The following is a 23,598-nucleotide window of genomic DNA, read 5'->3' as shown; positions in this document are numbered from 1 at the left end:
ATGTACAAGTCACCATGGTATCTAGGCACAACACAGAAGGCCTTTTATTTGTAAGTAGAGGATGATGCTTATTTGACTATAGGCTGTTCCAGACATACTAACCATTATGTAATGAGCTCACTACACTAACAAAATCAGTTACATTAATTAAGAAACAAGGAATAAGCCAGCTAAAGTAATTATAAAATATATTTTGTTTTGTTAAAGTTAAATGACCAACAACGCTGTTGCTAATGGGAACAAATGTCGTTTATGACTGTAAAAGCCAAGTCACAGAAGAAACAAAAATTCCTAGTAAAGAATGGCCTGCACTGTACTGGTCAGACTGGGTGATTGTAACAGTCCCTTCTGGCTGAATGACTCCAGTCCGGCCTGAAAGATCTTGTGTCCGAGCCACGTGTCCCTGCCTGCTCCTCTGCCCCTTTCCTCTCTGGTTTTCTGTGTCCGCTCCTCCCTCTCTACCCCGCTAGCTTAGATGCAATAACAACACTCCACTCTCTGACTCCGCTGCTGCCTCTCTCATCCGGGATTTTTTCTCCCGTAATCCTGCTAATTTTCTGTCCCTAGGTCTGACGACAGCGATTCCTCTGTTTCGGAGGTGCTGAGGTACATACAACTTTCTACTGATTAGAACTCTCCTGCTTCTCGCATTTCCCTCCCCCTGCCCTGCATGCTGAATCCGTGCTGGCCAAACTCTGGGCCTTGCTTCTTTGCTAAATCTATTGGGACTCTGTCCTGGTGCTGCTCTTGCTCGCTGTGTGTCCCTCTTTCCTTCTCTCTGCTTCCCCGCATGGCCCTGGCATGCCGTGTCCGGCTGTGGAAGTCCCTTTCTGCCTCTGGTCTCCAGTGCCTTAAGGTCTGAGCCATCGTCTTGAAATGCAGTGCTGGGTGTTTAAGCGGATAGCGTACGGTGCTTTCACTGAATGGGGGCAGCTGCATGCTCTATTCTGCCTCGAGGGCAGGGCGGGTAGTGATGATATCTTGCGCTGTGTCTGGCCTAGCTGCAAGAGGCAGGGCAGGCCAGCTGTTGGAGCCGGTGGATGCTTGGAGGGTCCAGGTTATGATGCTTTTTTTTTGGGTCTTCTCTCGCATCTTCAGTTCAGACATCTCAAAGCACTTGACAAACGTGGCTTCAGCCTCCCAGCACCCATGGCGAGGCTGGTCAGGATTGTTATTCCTGTCTTGTGCCTCGGTTTCCCCATCTGCAAAGAGTAAACACCTGGGGTGCAGCCTCTTGGCACCGAGGATCCTGTGGCTGCTGCTGAGGCCTGTGCAGCCTCCCAGATATATTAGAGCAGCCTTGGGGTTGCTCTAACTCACTGCAACCTCCCAAAGTGCTGCTTGTCGGCTATGCCACAACCCAGAGTTCCCCTAATGGGGTGTGCTAAGGCCCTGGCTCTGCCCCCAGCATGCTTGGGTTTGCAACACGAGCCACATAGAACCAATTACGCTAGCCCAAGGCAGTGTCTGTGCCAGGACAACTCTCCTTCCCCCATTCCCTGCACATCAAAAGGGCCAGGCTGGCAGAGGAGCATCTCCCCACTGGCCTTTGGGTGCCTATTTGAGACACCGTGGGTCTGACTCTGACCCCCTGAGCACCATCAGCTGGAGTAGTGGGTGCTCAGTGCCCCTCAAAAAATCCATTCCAACCATGCCACAAATGTGCCGTGTGACCCTGGGCTAGCCCTTTCCCCTCCCTTTGCCTCAGTGTCCCCACCTGTAATCCAACCCTGCTGGGAGGAGGGGAGGTGCTTAGAGATCCTGGCTGGGAAGCTGCTTTGGGGCTATCAACCCTCTCCATGATGGGCTCTTCCACCTGGGCTGTTTCCTCAGGGGTGTCGATTCTCATGTGCTCAGCGCTCTAGAACCTCCCTCTGAACTCTGCTCACAGCCCCATTGGCTGTTGCTGGGGCAAAGCCTAGAACTGGTTTGAGACAGGATTGTCTCCTGGCCAGGAAGCCAGGATTCCTGGGTTCTCTCCCTGTTCTCGGGGGATTGAGAACTCCTAGACTCTGTTCCCAGCTCTGCCATTGATTCGCCACATGACCTGTTAAAAATCCCTTCCCCATCTGCCAAAGCAGGGTGAAGCTCATTGCAAAACCGGAGTGGGTCAGATGGAGAGAGGGCGCTTCCCCCCCGCTGGCCACGGGGTGGTGCCCTTATGCCCCACATAGCACGGCTGGAGCAGGGCCCCAGTTTGTTCAAGCCTGGAGGTTCTGGGGGTTGGGTCCGGAGCCAGCCTGTCCCTGCTAGTCTCTGACTCCACAGGGGATGGGGCAGCGTGTACCATGCAGCAGCCTGGACTCTGTTGGCTTCGGGATCTTGCCTGGATGGGGCACAGGGGTCACCCACAGCTCTCACGGGGGGCGGGGGGTAGCTCATCTGTGCCAGCAGCGAGATGGCCAGGGGGTGAAGCCCGTTTCCTTTCCAAGCCCCTGCCCCAAGCCAAGGCCGGGTCTGCACGAGTCCCTGAGCCCTTAGCACCAATGGGGTGTGACCTGCCCCCGGGGGGCCTGTCTGGGGAGCAGGCTGCCCAGCAGCTTCTGTCTGTGGTTTGCTTTGCTCCGGAGCCCCACTAGCAGACCCTGGCAGCCTCGTGGGGCGGGATCTGGCTTCGTCCTGGGTCACCCAGCCAGCGCCCCCCTGCTGACGCCCTTGCTCTCTCTCTCCCACGGAAGGGGCCTCATTAACCCCGTGGGCGGTGCCAGGAGCACCCGGACGGCCCCGCTGCAGTGCATCTCCGTGGCGGAAGGACACTCCAAGCCCGTTCTCTGCGTGGACGCCACCGACGAGCTGCTCTTCTCCGGATCCAAAGGTGCGCGCCTCAGGGGCGGGCCGGCTGCTGAGCTCTGGGTGTGATCATTGGGGAGTGAGCCTGTTACCCAGGGGAGGGGCTGAGCCACCCCAAACTGTGGGGGCAGGACAGGAGCCTCTTGCTCAGACAGCACTGGCCTGCCTGAAAGCCACAATGGGCTGGTGCAGTTCTGGGTCCCCCCAGCAGAGGGCAGTAATGCTGCACGAGTCATTAGGCTGAACAGCTGTGTGGTGACATCCCTGAAGCGAGTTGTTGGGGGTCTCTGCCCGGTTCCTAGTGGCTGGATGTTCACCTCGCACCTGGCACTAATAGACTCTCCCCCTGTTGGCAGGTCTGGCAGAGGTGCCAGTGGCTGGATGGGCCACAGGGACTGAGCTCCCCTGGGGCACTCGTGGGAGCACGGGGAGGCGGGGAGGAGGGAGGGAGGAAGCCATGAGGATCCTTTGCTGAGGACAGGAAGGATCCCGCAGTGTCATGTGCTCCTGCCTCCTCCCGCAGACCGGAGCTGCAAAATGTGGAACCTGGTGACGGGCCAGGAAATCGCCTCGCTAAAGGGCCACCCCAATAATGTGGTGTCCATCAAGTACCGCAGCCACTCAGGGTTGGTCTTCACTGTCTCCACCTCCTACATCAAGGTGTGGGACATCCGGGACTCGGCCAAGTGCGTCCGCACCCTCACGTAAGTACCTGACGCACCGAGGCTGCCCTGTGGGCCTGGCCAAGCTCGACGTGCTGCCCTGCCAGCGTTCTGCACCCAGGTCAGCATTGCAAAGGCCAGGCGGCCGGGCTGGTCTGCAGGGCTGAGTCTAGGAATGCTGCAATGCAGGTCGTTGTAGCCTGGCCTGGCTCGTGGAGGCTCCGTGGCTTGGTGCTCTGCTCTCAGGGAAGTTGCTCCTCTCGTCTGTTTCGGGGGGCACCGTGCACCCTACAGTTGCTTTGATCAGGGATGGGTAATGACCCATCTGCAGCTGCCAGCGCCGTTTCCAGACCCCAGCGAATCAGCCCCTCTCTCTGGTGCCCAGCCACAGACTGAGACTTCTCTTTTAGGCCTCCCCAATCTGACTGGTGGGAACAGGAGCAGCACCAGGGTTTTTGGCGCCCTAGACGGGGGTCCTTCTGTGCTCCTGGTAGTCATCGGCAATTCAGCGGTGGGGGGGTCCTTCCACGCTCCCGGTCTTCGGGGCACTTCGGCAGCGGGTCCTGGAGCAAGTGAAGGACCCGCTGCAGAATTGCCGCCGAACACCCGGAGCGCGGAAGGACCCCCCGCCGCCGAATTGCCGCCCCCCCCAAATCCTGGTGCCCTAGGCAACCGCCTAGGTCGCCTAAATGGAAGCGCCGGCCCTGGGCGGGAACATGCCTGGGCTGCCTGTCAACATCAACTCCAAGCCAGGGGTGGGGTTTGTGTCGCTCCGCCCTGGGCGTGGAGCTGGCATGCCTGCTGGTACGGGTCTGGCTGGCTGCGCGGCAAGGCACCTCCCTTGGGTGCCGAAAGCTGCTGCCTGGGTCACCCTTGCTGTGCCGTTGCTCCTGGCTTGAGGGGACGTGGGGCTGAGCGGGGGGGTCTCATCCTGGCACCACTGGCACTGCATGTGGCCAAGAAGTGGCGTTTCTTCACCCTATAGATGGCTGGGGACAGACACTGTCCAGCCTTCTAATCAGTCCACAACGGGCTAGAACTGTAAATTGCCCCCTCCCTCCCCCGAGGGTCTCTGCCTTGAGTCTCACCTGTTTCTGTCTCTTTGGCTTAGCTCTTCAGGTCAGGTGATCTCTGGGGACGCCTGTGCCGGGACCACCACCCGCACCATTGCCAGCGTGCAGGGCGAGCACCAGATCAACCAGATCGCACTCAACCCCGCCGGCACCATGCTCTACGCTGCTGCCGGGAACTCTGTCCGCATCTGGGAGCTCAACAGGTCCGGGCGGGGCTAACTTGGGCCCCCGGGCAAGGGCAGCTCTTGTGGGGAGGGAGACGGGTGCTGCGTAGGCAGAGGGAGCAGTCGTTCTGGGCTGAGCGGGGGCCCGCTCCCTCCCGGCTGGAAGCTGTGTTATTGAGGCAGGGGCGGATTTGGACTGGCACCGGGGGAAGCTGCACTGGCACAAACCCCAGCGTGGAGCAGCTTAGCTTGTTTGCTCCTGGGCTTTGCACTACATCAGCCCCAGCAGCTGCTGATCACGCCCAAGGGTGGCTGAAAGTAGGACCCAGTGCTCCTCTCCCAGCTGCAGCCCTTAGGGCAGGGGTGGGGAACCTTTTCTCTGTCACTGGCCATTGACCCACAGAAAAAATCAATCACGGGTCACTTACCTGCCAGGGGGGCGCGGAGGCTTGGGGCTTCCCCTGCAGCGGGTGGTGGGAGAGGGCACCACGGGCCAGATGAAATTAACTAACGGGCTGGATCCAGCCTGCGGGCCGTAGCTTTCCCCGCCCCTGCCTTAGGAGATCGGTGGACAAGCCGGTCACTTCCTGACACCGCATCTGAGCCCAGCTCCCTGCCCCTAGCCCAAGGCCACAATCACGGCCCATGGTGCTGAGGGACGTGGTATCCCCGAGATTGCGCCGTGCTCTGTGCCCCGGAGCCCGAGGTCCCCACTTCTGCTTGGGATGGTGGAGAGGGGCCTGGGGCTGGGAGGGTCCCTGCTGGGAGCCTTGGAGACTGGGCCAGCGAAGGGCCTGCAGGAACGAGCGCCTCCTGCTGAGCGCACCCCACACCGCTGACGCCCCGGGCTCCTGCTTGTAGGTTGCAGCCTATCGGGAAGCTGACCGGCCACATCGGGCCTGTGATGTGTCTCACTGTGAACCAGACCGCGAGCAATCATGACCTGGTCGTCACCGGCTCCAAGGATCACTACGTCAAGGTACCCTGGGACCCTCCCTCCCTCCCGCTCACAGGCAGCACAAGGGGCCTTTGAGCCCAGGAACTGCTGCTTGTGCCAGCCCTCCCCACCCCCATGCATAGCCGCTCTCCTGTAGGTGCCAGCTCCAGGGGCTCGCTGCCCACCAAAGGCCTGGCGAGGAGGGGACATGCTGGGTGGGGTTGTCCAGAGCGCCCAGCGTCGGCCTAACTCTGCTCCCATGGGGGGCGGGAAGCAGGGCCGGCTTTAGGAAGTGCGGGGCCCAATTCGAACATTTTTGGCGGGGCCCCGCCAGGGATGACTAAAAAAAAAAAAAAAACCCTTTCATTTCTTCCATGTATTATTTACTTTTCATAACTATATAAGTAATAAAATTATATATTATGTACATTGCGTCATATATGCTGTTGATCGGTTATTAATGAGCTCCGTTTCACATGTGTGGGTCCCTGCCACTCTCTAGGGGTGTGCTAGGGTGACCAGATGTTCCGATTTTATAGAGATAGTCCCAATTTTGGGGTCTTTTTCTTATATAGGATCCTATTACCCCCCACCCCCTGTCCCAATTTTTCACACTTGCTGTCTGGTCACCCTGTTGTGCACATGTGTGGGTCCCAGCTGCTCCCTGCCCCCCTCATTGAAGCAGGTGGGCAGGGTTACTGCCCTGGGAACTGCAGGGCACCACTGGACATGGGGCTGGCTGGAGGCAGGGCAGGGGCTGACTGGAGGTAGGGTCTGGCTGCAGGCAGGGCAAGGGGTGGGGGGCTGGCTGGAGACAGGGGTGTGTGGGGCGGGCTGGCTTCAAGCAGGGCCGCAGGGGGGTGCGGCATGGGTTGGCAGGGCTGGAGACAGAGGAGTGCGGGTGTCACGGAGTATTGGGGGACTCAGGGCCCTGCACCCCCGGCTTCCTGCGATTCACTATGACTCTCAGCCAGCCAGTAAAGCAGAAGGTTTATTTGGATGACAGGAATACAGTCCAAGACAGGTCTTGCAGGCGCAGACAACAGGACCCCCCTCAGTTAGGTCCATCTTGGGGTTCCAGGGCATCCCAGCCCCCCTTGGGAGGTCAGAGCAATCTCTGCCTCCCAGCCATCTCTCCAGCCCGCTTCCAACACTCTCCCTTCAGAGACCCCTCCCACAGCCTTTGTTCAGTTTCCCGGGACAAGGTGTCACCTGTCCTCCAACCCCTTCCTGGGTTCTCATGTTACACGCTCAGGTATTCGCCTTCGGGCAATCTCCCATCCCCCAATGCAGACTATCCTAACCACACTCCCCTGTCAGCATTCACAGACCACAGTAAGAACAGTCCCAGTACCACACTCCCCTGTCAGCATCCACAGACCACAGTAAGAACAGTCCCAGTTCGTCACAGCGGGACTGGCTGGCTTCAGGCAGGGGGGTGCGGCAGTGGTTCACTGGAGACAGGGCAGGGGGTGCGGCAGAACTGGCTGCAGGCAGGGAAGGGGGTGCAGGGCTGGTGTGGGCAGGGGTTGTATGGGGCTGGCTGGCTTTGGGCGGGGCTGCAGGGGGGTGCGGCAGGGGTTGTCTGGAGACAGGGCAGAGGGTGCAGCAGTGGTTGGCTGTGGGCAGGGGATGCAGGGCTGGCTGCAGGCAGGGCGGGGGGGCGGGGCTGGTGCGGGCAGGACAGGGGGTGCAGGGCTGGTGCGGGCGGGGCTGGAGGCGGGTAGGGGGTGCAGCAGAGGCAGCTGGAGCCCCAGCCCTTTAAATCGCCCCCAAGCCCCCCGCTATCCCAGGGATCTGGGGGGCTATTTAAAGGGCCCGGGGCTCCCCTGCTTCTACCGCCCCAGCCCTTTAAATAGCCGCAGGAGCCCAGGGGAAGCAGCAGGGCTCCGGCGGCTATTTAAAGGGCCGGGGCGGTAGAGGCAGCGGGAGCCCCAGACTTTTTAAATAGCCCCCAGAGCCCCGCAGCCCTACCCCAGGGCTCCAGCAGTGTGGCTCTGGTGGCAATTTAAAGGGCCTGGGCCCTTTAAATTGCCCCCTGGGGAAGCTGGGCCATCCCGGTACGGCGCACTGCTCTTGCCAGTATGCCGTACCGGGACTTGGGCGCGGGGCCCTCTTAGGCGCGGGGCCCGATTCAGGGGAATTGGTTGAATTGGCCTAAAGCCGGCCCTGGCGGGAAGGAGCCGTTCTGTTGATCTCAACGGGCGCAGAGGGAGGCCAGTACTGAGCACATTTGCAAATGCCACCAGGGTCTGAGAAATGCCATGAGCCCCCCCAGCGCTCGTGGCCTGAAGGACCTGGTGGCTTTGCAGCTGGCCAGCGTTCCTGTCCCCACACCTGCCAGGTATGTCTGTGGGTCACGGGGAGCAGGGTCTGTGCACTGCCCCTAAGAGCGTCCTGGAACCCAGATCCGGGAAATGATGGAGGAGCTGCCATGTCTCAAAGTGCTGGGCAGCTCGGCAGCCGTGGAGACCAGAATTCCAGGTGCCCGGCCCCGGCCTCCCCTCCGCATCCCCCGCTTCCTCCTGACGCCTCCCGCGTGGAAGGTGGAACCCACCTCCTCCTGCCCTCCGTGGCCTCTGCTGAACCCGCTGCCAAGGAGGCTCTTTTGTCTTTGCAACGTGGCCCCCTGCCAGCCGGACGCTGAGCTGCGCCCGCACGTTGGCCACCAAACCATTGGAGGAGGTGGAGATTTCCAGTCCCAGCTGAGCCGGGTGAGGTTCGAACCCGTGACCTGTATCTCAGCCCTAGTGCTGAGCCATCGTGTCCCCACATGGCCTCTGCCCAAGGATTCCAGCGTGGCGTAAGCAGGCAGAACCCTGCCGCTGCCAATCCATCCCTGTCTCATTTCACTGGGCCGTGGCTCAGCATCCCAGTGGTAGCTGTGTGGTCGGACGCTCTCGCCATCCCCCTGCCTTGCTGAAAGGGCTGTTGCTGGCCTAATGACCTGAGAGCGACTGGTCTCCTTTGCCACCGGGGTTCACAGCAGCTGCCCTCCGGGCTGTTGCCTTGCAGATGTTTGAGATTGCGGACAGCGTGGTGGGGAACGTCGGCCCCACCCATAACTTCGAGCCCCCGCACTACGACGGCATCGAGTGTCTGGCCATCCAGGGCGACGTGCTTGTCAGCGGCTCCGGGGACAACGGGATCAAGAAGTGGGACCTGGAGCAGCAGGAGCTCCTCCAGGTACGGAGGGGGACGAGTAGGAAGGCCCTGCTGCTGGGCAGGGGGCAGAGAGATGGGCTAGACCCGCAGCGTGCCATTTCAAGGGCCAGTGCCAGGGTCTGGAGCGAGGACTTAGAACCTGCTGGAGAGTCACTTGTGGGGGGGGGGGGGGCTCTGTTTTGGAGAACCTACCGTGTGCCCGCCCGGGGCTGGGTTGTTCAGAGGAGCTGGGCACTGTGGGAGTCAAGGGGAGTGGTGGGGGCTCTGCCCCTCTGAAAATGGGGTGGTCGGGGTGTCCCCCAAAATGGAGCTGCCCAGAGCTAGTCACCATTTGTGGCTGTGTGACCCTCCCCCACAGTCTCTTCCCTATGAAATGAGGCTAATGCTCATTTTTCTTCCCACTGGAGCGCTGAGGATTGATGGCGGACAAATAATTAGAGAGGTGGGGGGGAAATCTCTTTATTGGACCAGCTCCTGTGGGTGGAAGGGACAAGCTTTCAAGCCCCACCCTGGAAGAAGAGCTGAGTTTGCAGACTTGTCCCTTCCCCCCCCACACACACAGAAATTGGTCCAATCAAAGAGATTCTCTCCTAGGGTTACCATATTTAAAAAATAAAAAAAGAGGACACTCCACGGGGCCCTGTCCCCGCCCCTTTCCCACCCCCGGCCACGCCCCAACTCCACCCCTACTCCGCCCATTCCCCAAAGTCCCTGCCCTAACTCCCCCTCCTCCCTCCCAGCCACGCGAAAAGGGCTGCCCGAGCGCTACCGGCTTCACGGTTTGCCGGGCAGCCCCCCAGACCCTGCGCCCCCGGCCGGCGCTTCCCCAGCGCAGCTGGAGCCCGGGAGGGGAAGCGCCCAGCCGGGGGCGCAGGGTCTGGAGGCTGCCTGGCAAACCGTGAAGCCGGTAGCGCTTGGGCTTCGGGCAGCCCCCTTGCCTCCGGACCCTGTGCCCCCGGCCGGGCACTTCCCCTCCCGGGCTCCGGCGGCGCAGGGTCCGGAGGCGCGGGGGCTGCCCAAAACCCGTAGTGCTCGGCTCTTAAACAGAGCCGAAGAGTCAGGGGAGGAGCAGAGCCGCCGCGGGAGGGGAAGTGCCCGGCCGGCATTTTCCCGGACATGTTCGGCTTTTTGGCAATTCCCCCCGGACGGGGGTTTGATTGCCGAAAAGCCAGACGTGTTCGGGAAAAACCGGACGTATGGTAACCCTAGGGGAGTGGCTCATCCCCCTCTGGGTCTGTGGGCGGCCAATCCGCCCCACTATGTCTCCGGGGCCGCCTGACATGGGGAATAAGCGGGGTGACGGGAGACGTGAGCTCGGGCCTGTGATCAGGGCTGAACAGCAAACAGTTACGGAGCCCCAGCCCCTGGTTGGGGTGGGGCAGCAAAGAGTCTCTGGCTCAGGCCTGCACTCAGGTTAGGCAGCAAACAGTCGGGCCTCCTAGCTCTGGTGGGGGGCCGACAAGCGCAGGCGTCTTGCCTAAGAGAGGGGGAGGTGTAGATAAATCTCTAATAATTTTCATATGACTTTACATTGTGCCTCTTCATATAACCTTGTGGTGGGTCTACCCACGTGTGACCTCTGTTTTCATGGGACTTTGTAGACTTAGTTTCATTTAGAAACTTTGCATTGCCCTTGGTATAATATTATAGCCCCTAAGGATAGAATAAAATAGAAGAAAAATTTCTTTTTGCTAGCAGTAGAACAAGAGCTCTCCCCGCCCCCACTCTTAATCAATTGCCCTGTTGAATGAATGAGGTGTGGATGAGCAAGGCATGGAAGGCAGCATCTCCAGACAGCCTCAACTGTTGGAGAGGGGCTGGGAGCCAGACCCAAGGACAATAAAACGTGTCAAGTGGGCTCATTAAAAACAAGCAGACATACCCATGGCCTCGGGGGTTAGAAGCAAGCACCTTCTTTTGGAAACACCCTCTTTGCAGCATTGAAACAATACTCAAAAGAAAGCAGCACAAAGGACCAATGGACACAGACACAGAGTTTGAATCTGGTACAGATTTGCATAAGAGGGAAGCTGCTATAAAAGTGAGGTGTCTTGCAGAGGACCTCGGGTCTGGATCGGCAGAAGCCCGGCTCCACCCCCTCCCCCATCTAACTCACCTGGCCAGTGAAGTTAAGGGGAGCAACTAATTGGTAACAACAAGACGGAGTGTGTTTGTGTGTGTGTGTGAGTGTAAGTGTAATATATTATATGCGATGATACAGTGTTAATGAATACATGTATTACTAATAAATGTGGCGTTTTGCCTTATTCCCCCTGAAAAGATCCTGTGCAGTACTTTAAGTACAACATTTTGGTGGAGAATGCGAAAGGGGGAGCAAGCATAGAATCCACAGTTATTATAAAACTGGTGTGCACACCGCCAGCTTTAGCAAGACTGGCACTATAGGAAAAAGAGCGTAAACTTTCAGTTAATTAACCAAACTCTGAAGGATATAGGAGTTTAGGTTTAAATTGTGTTATAGAGGTACATACACCCTCAGCCGTAGCAAGACTGAGCTAAAGAGGAGAACTTAGTGTTTCTCACTCTGATCTGGGGAAGGATTTGTATAATTGGTGTATGAACCCTCGGTGGTAGCAGACCCAGTAATACAGAGGGAGGCTTAGCGTCTCTCCCTCTGGCCCAGAGTGGGTTAAAAACATAAGATACAGATCTTGTTCTGTTAAACCAAACTCTGAAGGATATAGGAGTTTGGGCAGTGTAGTGTGGTTTTGTTTGTTTTGTTTTGTTTTGTAAGTAATATTGTGGTAATTTCACAATTTTAAAGAAAATGTTTAAGGAATGGGACCAGAAAGGGTGGGGGCTAGTTGGAAAGCCCACCCTCCTTGCTAAATTAGTAGTGAAACAAGGCTTGTGCCCATGAAAAGGAACTGTTTATTGGAAAAAGCAGGATCGGGCCCAGGCAAGCAACAGATAAAGAAACTGAAAAACAGGTTGGGTACAGAAAGTTAAAACAGCACTCTCAAATCTTACAGCAGCAGTAACATCAGGAGAAGAAACATTTAAAACCCCAGAAGGGGGCAGACCTTTGGGACCCCTCTGGAGATTGGGAAGGGGGATATTTGGGATATTTGGGTAACTTCCTCCTCCCAGGGCCAAAATGCCATTGAAACAGTTAACAACAGTGCCCGCTTCTGCCTCAGATCTCCAGGCCATGGCAAAATGGCTGGAGATTTTAAAACAGAAATTTTTTCTAGATGGAGTGTTAACGCCCTTTTACTGAGAGAAAGGGAGGATTTACACTCACAAGAAATACACCACTTAATTAGCATTTGTGCAGCCCCAAGTAGCAAACACACTGTGGCAGAGACCAAGCAGGTTCTGCCAGGGTGAAAGCACTGTGCTAATTTGTTTCCAAGCTTCTATCTTTCAGGCTCTAAACCAGAACATCAGGAGAGCTGGTACCAGCTGAAGAGTTATAAAATACCATGGTTATAGTGTCATGACAAAGTCTGTGTTCAGTGTTCTGTGTTGCATGTTCTGTGTCTGTCTCTGGTGTCCTGTGCTAGCATTGGGTCTAGAAAAAGAGGGGATACTACACTAGACAGGGCAAATGTCTTTTCCTCTCTCTACTTCCCCCATGTCCATCCAATTTATCAATCACCACTTGTGTCCAAAACACTTTGGTCCCCAGTGCATCAGGTTTATTTTTTGTTAGGTTCTCTAATAGTCATTTTGTTGTTAATTTTTGTTATTAATACATTTGTATTGTTAGTTACATTTGCTTGTATTGTTAATTCCACACTTTCCTCTATGCACTCTGGTTCTATTTCCCCAAGCCCTGAAGGGTAGTTCTTGGGCCCCCATAACCTGTAAGACCTTGGCCCATAATTGTATGGCCCCATCTTTCAGGTCCCCAGAAACCCCTGAGAACAATTGTTAAAAATAGGGAATTCTACAACATTTTGGCAACTAAATGTTAGTTTAAGTCCAAATCAGCTTAACCTTGCATAACAACTGTGGTACTCCTACAAAATCTTATTTGTTGTGTGTGCTTAAGAAGGTCCTGACCTCAGTGACTTTTATTGTTTGATGGCTATTGCAGCATCAAACTTGGGCCTCATTTTGTTTGTCAATGTACCCAATTATTGTAATGGTAATGGTTTTGTTGTATTTCCAATTATTATAATTATAATTGTTTGCATTTGTGTTTATGTTATATCTGGTGTTTAGTCAATTGTAATGCTTTTAGTTATATTCACCTGGTTATAATTGTTTGGTTTGTTTGCAACAAATACAAAAGATTTATATGGTGACCACTCAAGAATTGTTCTTGAGAGGTCAAAAGGAGGACAATGTAGATAAATCTCTAATAATTTTCATATGACTTTACATTTTGCCTCTTCATATAACCTTGTGGTGGGTCTACCCACGTGTGACCTCTGTTTTCATGAAAAAAGAAGAACAGGAGTACTTGTGGCACCTTAGAGACTAACAAATTTATTAGAGCATAATATATGTTCCATTCTATATGCATCCGAAGAAGTGGGCTGTAGTCCACGAAAGCTTATGCTCTAATAAATTTGTTAGTCTCTAAGGTGCCACAAGTACTCCTGTTCTTCTTTTTGCGGATACAGACTAACACGGCTGTTACTCTGAAGTCTGTTTTCATGGACTTTGTATCAAAGCCTCATTTAGAAACTTTGCATTGCCCTTGGTATAATATTATAGCCCCTAAGGATAGAATAAGATAGAAGAAAAATTTCTTTTTGCTAGCAGTAGAACAAGAGCTCTCTCCCCCCCCCCCCTTAATCAATTGCCCTGTTGAATGAATGAGGTGTGGATGAGCAAGGCATGGAAGGCAGCACCTCCAGACAGTCTCAACTGTTGGAGAGGGGCTGGGAGCCAGACCCAAGAACAATAAAACGTGTCAAGTGGGCTCATTAAAAACAAGCAGACATACCCATGGCCTCGGGGGTTAGAAGCAAGCACCTTCTTTTGGAAACACCCTCTTTGCAGCATTGGAACAACACTCAAAAGAAAGCAGCACAAAGGACCAATGGACACAGACACAGAGTTTGAATCTGGTACAGATTTGCATAAGAGGGAAGCTGCTATAAAAGTGAGGTGTCTTGCAGAGGACCCCGGGTCTCGTCTTGTCAACATGGGAGCATCGATCCGTATCGGCAGAAGCCCGGCTCCACCCCCTCCCCCATCTAACTCACCTGGCCAGTGAAGTTAAGGGGAGCAACTAATTGGTAACAACAAGACGGAGTGTGTTTGTGTGTGTGTGTGAGTGCAAGTGTAATATATTATATGCATATGATACAGTGTTAATGAATACATGTATTACTAATAAATGTGGCGTTTTGCCTTATTCCCCCTGAAAAGATCCTGTGCAGTACTTTAAGTACAACAGAGGCTGCCACCCATGGCTTGGGGTGGCGGGGGGACGCAGGCGCACCCACTCCACTGTGTCCCGGCCCAGGGCCCTAACAGTGGCAGAGCAGTCTGCCTCTGGGTCAGCAGGGATCCTGACCGCAACGTGCTGACTCACTCGCTGGCAGTGTTGCAGCCAGACAGGGGTTGGCTACCCCTGGGCCACTTCCCAGGTCCCCCTCAGGGTGTACCTGGCTCTGGAGAGGGTCGTTCTGGTCACTGGGGAAGAAGGCCTCTGTCAGCGCTTGCAGCTCCTCCCTGCTTGGGTCTGTAAATGGCCCTGGCCAGTCCTCGGCTCCCTCGGGGTCTGCAGCAGCCTCCAAGCTCGGAGCTCACAGGAGGCGTCTGGCTCCTCCGGTGCCTGCCTCCCAGCTGAGTTCTCCAGCCCGCCTTTTGTACTTCCGCTCTCCTGTATGTGCCAACTACAGGGGCTTGCTGCCCACCAAAGGCCTGGCAAGGAGGGGACGCTCTGGATGGGGTAGTCCAGAGCACTCAGCGTCAGCCTAGCTCTGCTCCCATGGCGGGCGGGAGGGAAGACACCGTTCTGTTGACCTGAGTGGGAGCAGAAGGAGGCCAGTGCTGAGCACATCTGCATAGGCCACCCAGTGTCTGAGAAATGCCACGAGCCCCCCAGGACCCGTGGCCTGTACCCGTAGTGCTGGGCAGCTCGCCAGCCCTGGAGACTGGAATTCCAGGTACCCGGTCCAGACCACACCCCACACCGACAAGCCTCATGCGAAGGTGCAAATCCTGGAACAGCCCCAGCTGAAAGCACAATGCTGCTTAATCATGGGAATAAGGGGCAGCCTTGTAATGTACAATCAAAGGGGAAGCACATTCCCCTAAACTATATATGCTGCACCCCTTCTGCGGGGCAGTAACTCGTAGCACACCCTCTGGCGTACCCCTGCTATTGTTTGTAGCTGGGGGCATTAGCCTCTTAGAAGAAATGTGGAGTCATATTGGTTTCTTGTCTTCAAAATCTGCCTCCTAGTGATTGCATGTGATTGTGCTTTCAGGGGGCAACACAGGCGAAAGGACAGCACAAATCAAGAGGTTCTTTTGGGTGAGGTTACCATGTAAGTTGGGAAGACAGGGAACAAATGCCTCCATGCAGGGGCAGTGAGTGACAGTAACTGTGACACTGGGAGAGTTTAACTGTGTCTGTCTATTGTGGGAAGCAGGTAACAGGGCAGGGCAGCGAGGGCACAGGAGACCAATTCACTCCCAAGAGTCTCCTCAGCATTGGCACCAGTGCCGGGGGGAGGCTGTAGCTTAGTAACTCGGGGAGAAATGCAGAGAGGAGCCCAACGTGGATGTAACCTCTCCCCGACCTCCTCTCTCTCCATCCCCCTTTCTGGCCCTGAAACCATCCAAGACTTGACAGGCCATTGGCTGCCTTCACCTACCCACTGCACAAGAAGGGGGTTGAATTCAGGGAGCGGCTCCAGGCCCTGGCCTTATTGGGAGGGACAGTTCAGTGCAGGTAGCCTTCAGGGCTTTTACAGCAATGGCGCCTCCTGCAGAACGATGGTGAAACTAACCAGTGGGGAGATGATGATGCAAGTTACAAGTCTGAGCTGCCTCCCTGGAACGGCTGTGGGCACTGCATGTACCCCTAGCGTGGCACTCAGGGGCCCTGCTCCCTTACCTGCTGTCTGTGCAGCCCCTGCTCATGCAGAGCTCTTCTGTGTGGCTGGGCGCAGGGAAATCCGCCCTAACGGACACTGGAGACAATTGAGCTCAGTTGCTGCAGCCCTGTTCCTGCGTAATTCGCGCTACTTTGTCTCTGCCAGGCTCTTTTCTCCCCCACGACCACCCTTGTCCTTTCCCAGCCGTACAGGCCGTGCAGCTCCGTTCGCAGCACTGGCTGTGGTATCCTCCTGGAGTTGGGACTCACTCTGCCCCATCTGCTACCATATGCGCTGCAGGGGCAGGGCTGATTAAGTCTAGCACCCCACGGCTCACCCCTTTCAGACCCCCCATTAGCTGTTAGCACCGTAGAGCCAGAGTGCTAGCCCCGTTCCCACTAATCACTGGTGACAGGGCAGTGTCCAGTTCAGAAGCCGACTCCTTTAGCCCCCAAAGCCTTGGGGGAAGCCTGTGGTTCCGAGCGGTCCCATCCCTCGTGCTCCTCAGGACACAGTAGTAACCCCCCTGCTGGGGGCTCCATTCTGCAGCCCTTATGTTGGGCAGGGACGGGTGCCTGAGGCAGGAGACTTTGCTTGGCAGTGTGCCCCAGCGTAAGGGTTACAGACCTGGGGCCGCACTACTCGGAAGGTGGAGTCTTATGAGCAACGGGGTGTCCCAGCACTGCCTCTCTCCCAGGACCCTGTTTCCTTCCTGGTCCTTTACACTCAGCCCTTCCACCTCCCATTGACCCCCATTTCAGGTACGATCCCCCAAAGAGCACAAGGGTCAGATTTTTCTCTGAGCTGACAGCGTCTCCCATCCCACCACCCGCTTCAGCCGTAACAACAAAGTCACTTGCTTTAAGATTCCAAGGCAAAGTTTCTCTCCGGGGAGAGCTGGGTTGCGGGACCCAGGGGAGTAGGACAAATGGCCTTCATCGGTGGCCTCTTCAAAGGCAGTGGGCCAATGGCACTGGGACTGACCCAGAGCGGTGCTCGTTCCACCCCTCCCTGCCATACCCCAAAGTTCCACCCGGCGATTCTTCTGGTGCCCAGTCCCGCAACTCTTAGCTGAATTGTCCCATGCTTCACCCCATTCGTCCAGGGGCTCCTCCACCTTCCACTACAGCCCTGCTTTACCCTGGGACAATGCCCAGCCTGGGGTGTAGTCTGTCTGCATGATCCCCACCCAGCACTGGCAGGAGCACTGCTTTACATTAAGGTTCTTTTGGTGATGGGCTAACCTTACCCCGTCCTGCATTTCCAGTGTGAACAGCTGTAGATGGAAACCCAGACAGTAGAGATGGAGCAGGACTAATCGTGGTCACTTGGTCTAGCCCTCACCCTGTGTCTATACTGTACAAGTGTTGCAAACAGCAGGTGCATTTTCCTGCCCTGATATGATTTTGGAGATGTTAACGCTTGCTACGGCTTTCTCGCTGTATGGGTTGTGGGATCCATTGGAGCGGTCTGTGTTCTGTGTACAGGACAAGATGTGTAGATCTTTTATACCTCGATGTATTACTGTAATTACAATTATTTAATCAATAAAATGAATAAAAGCATTAAAGTACATAAAAAAACATCAAAATGAAAGAGAGGATTGCTGTGTACAGGGTGGGGGATTGCATGTGAGTGATGTTCGTCTATCGTTATCGATGAAGACCTCAACAACTCATTCTTTCGATGACCGGGCTCTGTACGTCCGAAGATGACTGATCAGTCCGATTCGGGCGTGGAACGTCCTGTCACACGTCGGGCAGACACGTCATGGCACTGTCCATGATGTACAAGCAGCTCTGGACTTGCGCAGCTCACGCTTTTTTTCAGCCTCAGCAATACGCCTCGCCTCAGAGGTATTACTGCCTGTGTGAATGAGGCTGCGCCATGCTGGACGGTTCAGTGGGAAGGTTTCCCATGTGGCGGTGTTGATCTCCAAGGACTTCAAAGAGGTCTTCAGCGTGTCCTTGAACCGCTTCTTTTGTCCTCCATGGGAGCGCTTTCCCTGAGTGAGTTCTCCGTAGAAGAGCTGTTTAGGAATGCGTTCGTCTGACATTCTCATGACATGTCCGGCCCACCTGGTCTGGGTTCTCATCAGCAATGTGTGAACTGACGGCAGACTGGCTCTAGTAAGGACATCAGTATCAGGCACTTTGTCCTGCCATCTGATTTTTAGAAGCTTTCGCAGACAGGAAATGTGGAAGTGATTGAGCCTTCGTGCATGACTCCGATAGACAGTCCACGTCTCGCAGGCGTACAGCAGAGTTGGAAGCACCACTGCTCGGTAGACCTTCAGCTTCATTGGTAGGCTGATCCCTCGACGTTCCCAAACGTTGCAGCGCAATCGGCCAAATGCAGAGCTGGCTTTAGCAATTCTGCAGTTTACTTCATCATCGATTGACACTGCTCGGGAAAGGGTACTGCTCAGGTACATGAAGTGGTCCACTGTCTGAAGTCTCTGTCCATTTACAGTGATGGACGGTTCTGAGTACGGAGCGTGGGGAGCTGGCTGGTGCATTACCTCAGTCTTCTTGATGTTAATGGTGAGACCGAAGTTGTTGCATGCAATTGAAAACTTGTCCATATTGGCTTGCATTTCTGGCTCTGTACTACCATTCAGAGCACAATCATCGGCAAAGAGAAAGTCTGGAAGTACAGTTTCCTTCACCTTGGTGATGGCATGCAGTCGCCTCAGATTGAATAGTTTCCCGTCAGTTCTATACTTCATGCCTACTCCTTCAGAGCAGTGTTGAAAGGCATCAGTCAGAGTGGCAGAGAATATCATTCTGAACAAAGTGGGTGCTAAAACACACCCTTGCTTGACGCCGTTGGTGACTGGGAAGGCCTCAGATGTTCCACCGCCTGACTCGGACAGCTGTCCTTCATTAGCAAGGCGAGTTTCGCTAAGGGCTGCAATGTCAATGTCAATGTTGTAGCGTGCGAGCTCTCTAGCGACAAGTGCTGTTCTTCTCTCCGGTCTGTCTGCCGTGATGTTGTCCAGTAACGTGTGCACATTCCATGTGCCAATAGTGATCGGTGTCACTCTAAGTTTTGTTTTTGTTCGATCGCTTTTGTGGGATCCCCGCCAGCCGTGGTATGCTGGCCAGGGTAAGGTGAAGCAGGCAATGTTTAGGGCACCTTTTCTAGCCCCCTCCTCATTCTACGGAGGTGAGCAGTGCAATCCTGAATAGGGCTGCTCAGTCGCTCAAGACTGAGAGTGGGAGAGTCAGCACAACCATCTGGCGTCCGGATTCAGGTGGGAGCCAGACCAGTGCAGGCCTCCTGACAACCAGGTGGGGAGGCTACCACTCCTGATGTTGGGTTGCCGGGGGTAGGGGAACCCAGGCCCTCCCGCTCACCTACGTCCCATCCCAGGGCCCTAATAGAAGCGGAGTGGCCTGCCACTGGGTCAGCGGGGAAAATCCGACTGCAACACACTGGCCGGCTTGTAGTCAATGACACAGCTGAATCTGATTTGGCTTCCCTGGGCTCCTTCCTACACGACCATTCTGTGTGTACATGGGTTCCAGGGTTGTTGTTTGCTTTGGACCACGAAAAAGTTCAAGAAGCTGAGATTACAGAAAAGTCCCATAAAATGTAAAAGGGCTTAAAGCCAATGGGGTTCTCTCTCTCCCTCTTTCTCTCTCCACATACACCACATCTATCTATCCCCATACACAACCCCTCTCTCTATCTACCCCCATACACCCCCACATCTATCTATCCCCATACACCACATCTATCTATCCCCATACACCCCCTCTATCTATCTATCCCCATACACCGCATCTATCTATCCCGATATACCCCCTCTATCTATATACTCCCCCTCTATCTATCCCCATACACCTCATCTATCTACATACACCCCCCTATTTATCTATATACTCCCCCTCTATCTATCCCCATACACCCCCTATCTATCTATCTACATACTCCCCCTCTATCTATCCATCCCCATACACCACATCTATCTATCCCCATACACAACCCCTCTCTCTATCTACTCCCATGCACCCCCTCTATCTATCTATCTATCTATCCCCATACACCCCCTCTGTCTGTCTGTCTATCTATCTATCTATCTATCTATCCCCATACACCACATACATCTATCTATCTATCTATCTCCATACAACACATCTATCTATCTATCTATACCCATACACCCCTCTATCTATCTCTCTATCCCATACAACCCCTCTATCTATCTATCTATCTATCTATCCCCATACACCACATACATCTATCTACCAATCTCCATACAACACATCTATCTATCTATCTATCTATCCCCATACACCCCCTCTATCTATCTATCTATCTATCCCCATACACCCCCTCTATCTATCTATCTATCTATCTATCTACATACTCCCCCTCTATCTATCTATCTATCCCCACACACCCCCATCTATCTATCTATCTATCCCCATACACTCCCACATCGATCTATCCCAATACACTCCCACATCTATCTATCCCCATACACCCCCTCTATCTATCTAATCTATCTATCCCCATACACCCCCTCTATCTAACTATATCCATACACCCTATCTATCTATCTATCTATCTATCTATCTATCTATCAGAAAAGATGCTTGGGGCCTGTTTTTTTAGAGAAGAATAAGGCAGCTAAAGGGGGTGCGTAGTGAGGGGAGGGGAGGGAGAGGGCTATTGTTTAAAAATCTTGGATTGATAGGATTGGTTCAGGAAAATGCATTCTATGACTCAGCTGTAGAACATTTTCTGATTGGTCCACCCGAGAGGCGGAGATAACCATGCTGTGGGCTGTGAGCCTTGGGAGCTCTCTCTTTTCCCGGGGGCAGCTGCAAGGGTAAATTCTCTTCCCCACCTCCACCCCCCCGCCCTCCCTTCAGCTTTCTATACTTTCCTTCTCTCACTGAGCCAAAAGGATCTCTTGCTGTTTTCTATACTCTCCCTCTCTCAGGTCTCGTCTACACTAGTCGTTTATTTCGGAATTAGCTGAGTTAATTAAAAAAAAATCATTCCGTCCACACGATCAAACCGTTTTCTTCGATTTAGAGGGCTCTTTAATCTGATTTCTGTACTCCACCTTGGCAAGTGGAGTAGTGCTTCAATCGAGATCGCAATCCCGGGTTAAATGTATTGTGGACGCAATTCGACGTTATTGGCCTCCGGGAGCTATCCCAGAATGCTCCCTTGTGACCGCTCTGGACAACACTCTCAACTCCGATGCACTAGCCCGGTGGGCAGGAAAAACCCCGGGAACTTTTGAATTTCATTTCCTGTTTGGTCACCAGCAGCACAGGTGACCAGCAGCACAGTCCACCATCACAGGAGATCATGCAGTCCCAGATTCACAGACGAGATCCAGCATGGTCCGAACGGGAGGTACTTGATCTCATCGCATGTTGGGGAGGTGACTCTGTTATGGTAGAACTACGTTCCAAAAAAAGGAATACAAATACGTACGCTAAAGTCTCCAGAGCCATGACGGAAAGAGGCTACTCCAGGGACACAGAGCAGGGTCGTACAAAAATCAAGGCACTCAGGCAAGCATACCAATAAGCCAGGGAGGCGAATGGGCACTCTGGGTCACAGCCCCATACATGCTGCTTCTACTGTGAGCTGCATGCAATTATGGGGGGGTGACGACACCACTACCCCACCAGTGTCCGTGGATACCTCCAAGCGGGGAGTTGAACGGAGCGAGGAGGATGAGTTATTGGAGGACGAAGAGGAGGAGGAGGACAGTGCACAGGCGGCAAGTGGGGAATCCGTTTTCACCCCTAGCCAGGAACTATTCTTAATGCAGGAGCCAATAGCCCACCCCCCAACTCCCAAGGCGGGCTCTCAGACCATTACCCTGGAGAAGGTACTTCTGGTGAGTGAGCCTGATCGGAGCCACGCAGTAGGGGGCTGGGGGGAAACACAGCCACGCTGGGCTGTTCGCATTTAGTTTAAAGGGCTCATCTCTGCTCAGAGCCTCGTCGGAGCCAAGCGGTGGGTGCAGGAGGGGGGCGGGGGGTTGTGTGAAGCGATCATCCCAGAGAGTCCGCAGGCCCTCCTTTTATATTGCAAACCCACCAGGCATTGCTTGCTATGGAAAAGGGGGCCCGGCAGTTTGAAAGCATTGAAATGAATGCGGAAGAAGAAGAACTCCGCATGCCCCTAGGACTTACCATGGCTGGCTGCAAGCTAAATTCTGTTGCCCGGCCATGTATGATGTGCTGTGTACTATGAATTGCCCGTTTCACTGAGAAACAGTGTGTCCTTTGTTCTCTGAAATGTATCTTTTAAAATACTACCCTTCCTTTTTCTCCTCCCACAGGTGCAGACATTTCAACGTGGCCCCTATCTACTCCATCCAAGAGGCTGGTCCAGATTAGAAGGTGGAAAAAACGAACTCAGGACAACATGTTCGCCGAGCTCATACAGTCCTCCAGCATTGATAGGGCCCAGCTGAATGCGTGGTGGCAAACAATTGCAGAGTCCCATAAAGCATTACAGGAACACGAAGAGAGGAGGGACGCATGTGATGAGAGCAGGCAAGACGCTTTGGTCAAGCTCATGGGGGAGCAAACTGATATGCTGCACTGTATGGTGGATCTAATGCAGGAAAGGCAGCAGGACCACAGACTGCCGCTGCAGCCCCTGTTTAACCACCCTCCCTACTCCCCAAGTTCCATAGCCTCCTCACCCAGACGCCCAAGAACACGAGGGGGGAGGCTATGGGGACCCACACGCTCAACCCCAGAGGATCGCCCAAGTAGCAGAAAGCTGGCATATGCAAACTTTTGATTTGGTTTCTGGACTTGTCCTTCCCTCCTCCTCCACCCCCATAACCCAACTCCCCCCAATCTACCTTCTTATTTCTCTCAATGTGTTGTGCAACAAATAATGAACAATGGTTTTTAAACAATTGTGACTTTATTTCCTTTCATATATATAGGGGGCGGGTAACTTCAAGATAAACAAACACAACTGTCACAACGTACCCTGCCCAGTCATGAAACTCTTTCAAAGCTTCTCAGATGCACACCGTGCCCTGCTGCGCTCTTCTAATTGCCCTGTTGTCTGGCTGTGCGAAATTGGCCGCCAGACCAGTTGCCTCAACCTCCCACCCCGCCATAAACGTCTCCCCCTTACTCTCACAGATATTGTGGAGCACACAACAAGCAGCAATTACAACTGGAATATTGGTTGTGCTGAGATCTAACCGAGTCAGTAAACTGCGCCAGTGCGCTTTCAAACATCCAAAAGCACATTCTACCACCAACCTGCACTTGCTCAGCCTATAGTTGAACTGCTCTTTACTACTGTCCAGGGTGCCTGTGTACGGCTTCATGAGCCATGCCATTAAGGGGTAGGCTGGGTCCTCGAGGATAACTATAGGCATTTCAACATCCCCAACAGTAATTTTCTGGTCTGGGAAGTAAGTCCCTTCCTGCAGCTGTTCAAACAGACCAGAGTTCCTGAAGATGCGAGTGTCATGCACTTTTCTCGGCCATCCCATGTTGATATCGGTGAAATGTCCCTTGCGATCCACCAGTGCTTGCAGCACCATGGAAAAGTACCCCTTACGGTTTACGTACTGGCCACCCTGTTGTGCCGGGGCCAAGATAGGGATATGCGTTCCGTCAATCACCCTGCCGCAGTTAGAGAAACCGAGAGCATTAAAGCCATCCACAATGGTTTGCACGTTTTCCAAAGTCACTACCCTTGATAGCAGGTGGTCAATGATTGCCTTGGCTACTTGCAGCACAGTAGCCCCCACAATAGATTTGCCCA

At 54.2% G+C, this 23,598-nt stretch overlaps 1 protein-coding gene across 1 annotated transcript; it reads left to right on the top strand.

Annotated features, from left to right (window-relative positions):
- LOC128827338 (kinesin-like protein KIF21B) lies at positions 1-22,580 on the top strand. Its single transcript, XM_054011196.1, has 8 exons — positions 1-17; positions 568-606; positions 2,679-2,815; positions 3,314-3,494; positions 4,564-4,728; positions 5,551-5,668; positions 8,642-8,812; positions 22,491-22,580. The coding sequence occupies exons 1-8, from the start codon at positions 1-3 to the stop codon at positions 22,578-22,580; spliced, it is 918 nt and encodes a 305-aa protein (XP_053867171.1).
- Positions 22,581-23,598: the final 1,018 nt, after the last annotated feature.

This window comes from Malaclemys terrapin, chromosome 21, assembly GCF_027887155.1.
Source record: "Malaclemys terrapin pileata isolate rMalTer1 chromosome 21, rMalTer1.hap1, whole genome shotgun sequence".
Lineage (NCBI taxonomy): Eukaryota > Metazoa > Chordata > Testudines > Emydidae > Malaclemys > Malaclemys terrapin.
This window is presented reverse-complemented; position numbering and strand designations above follow the sequence as displayed.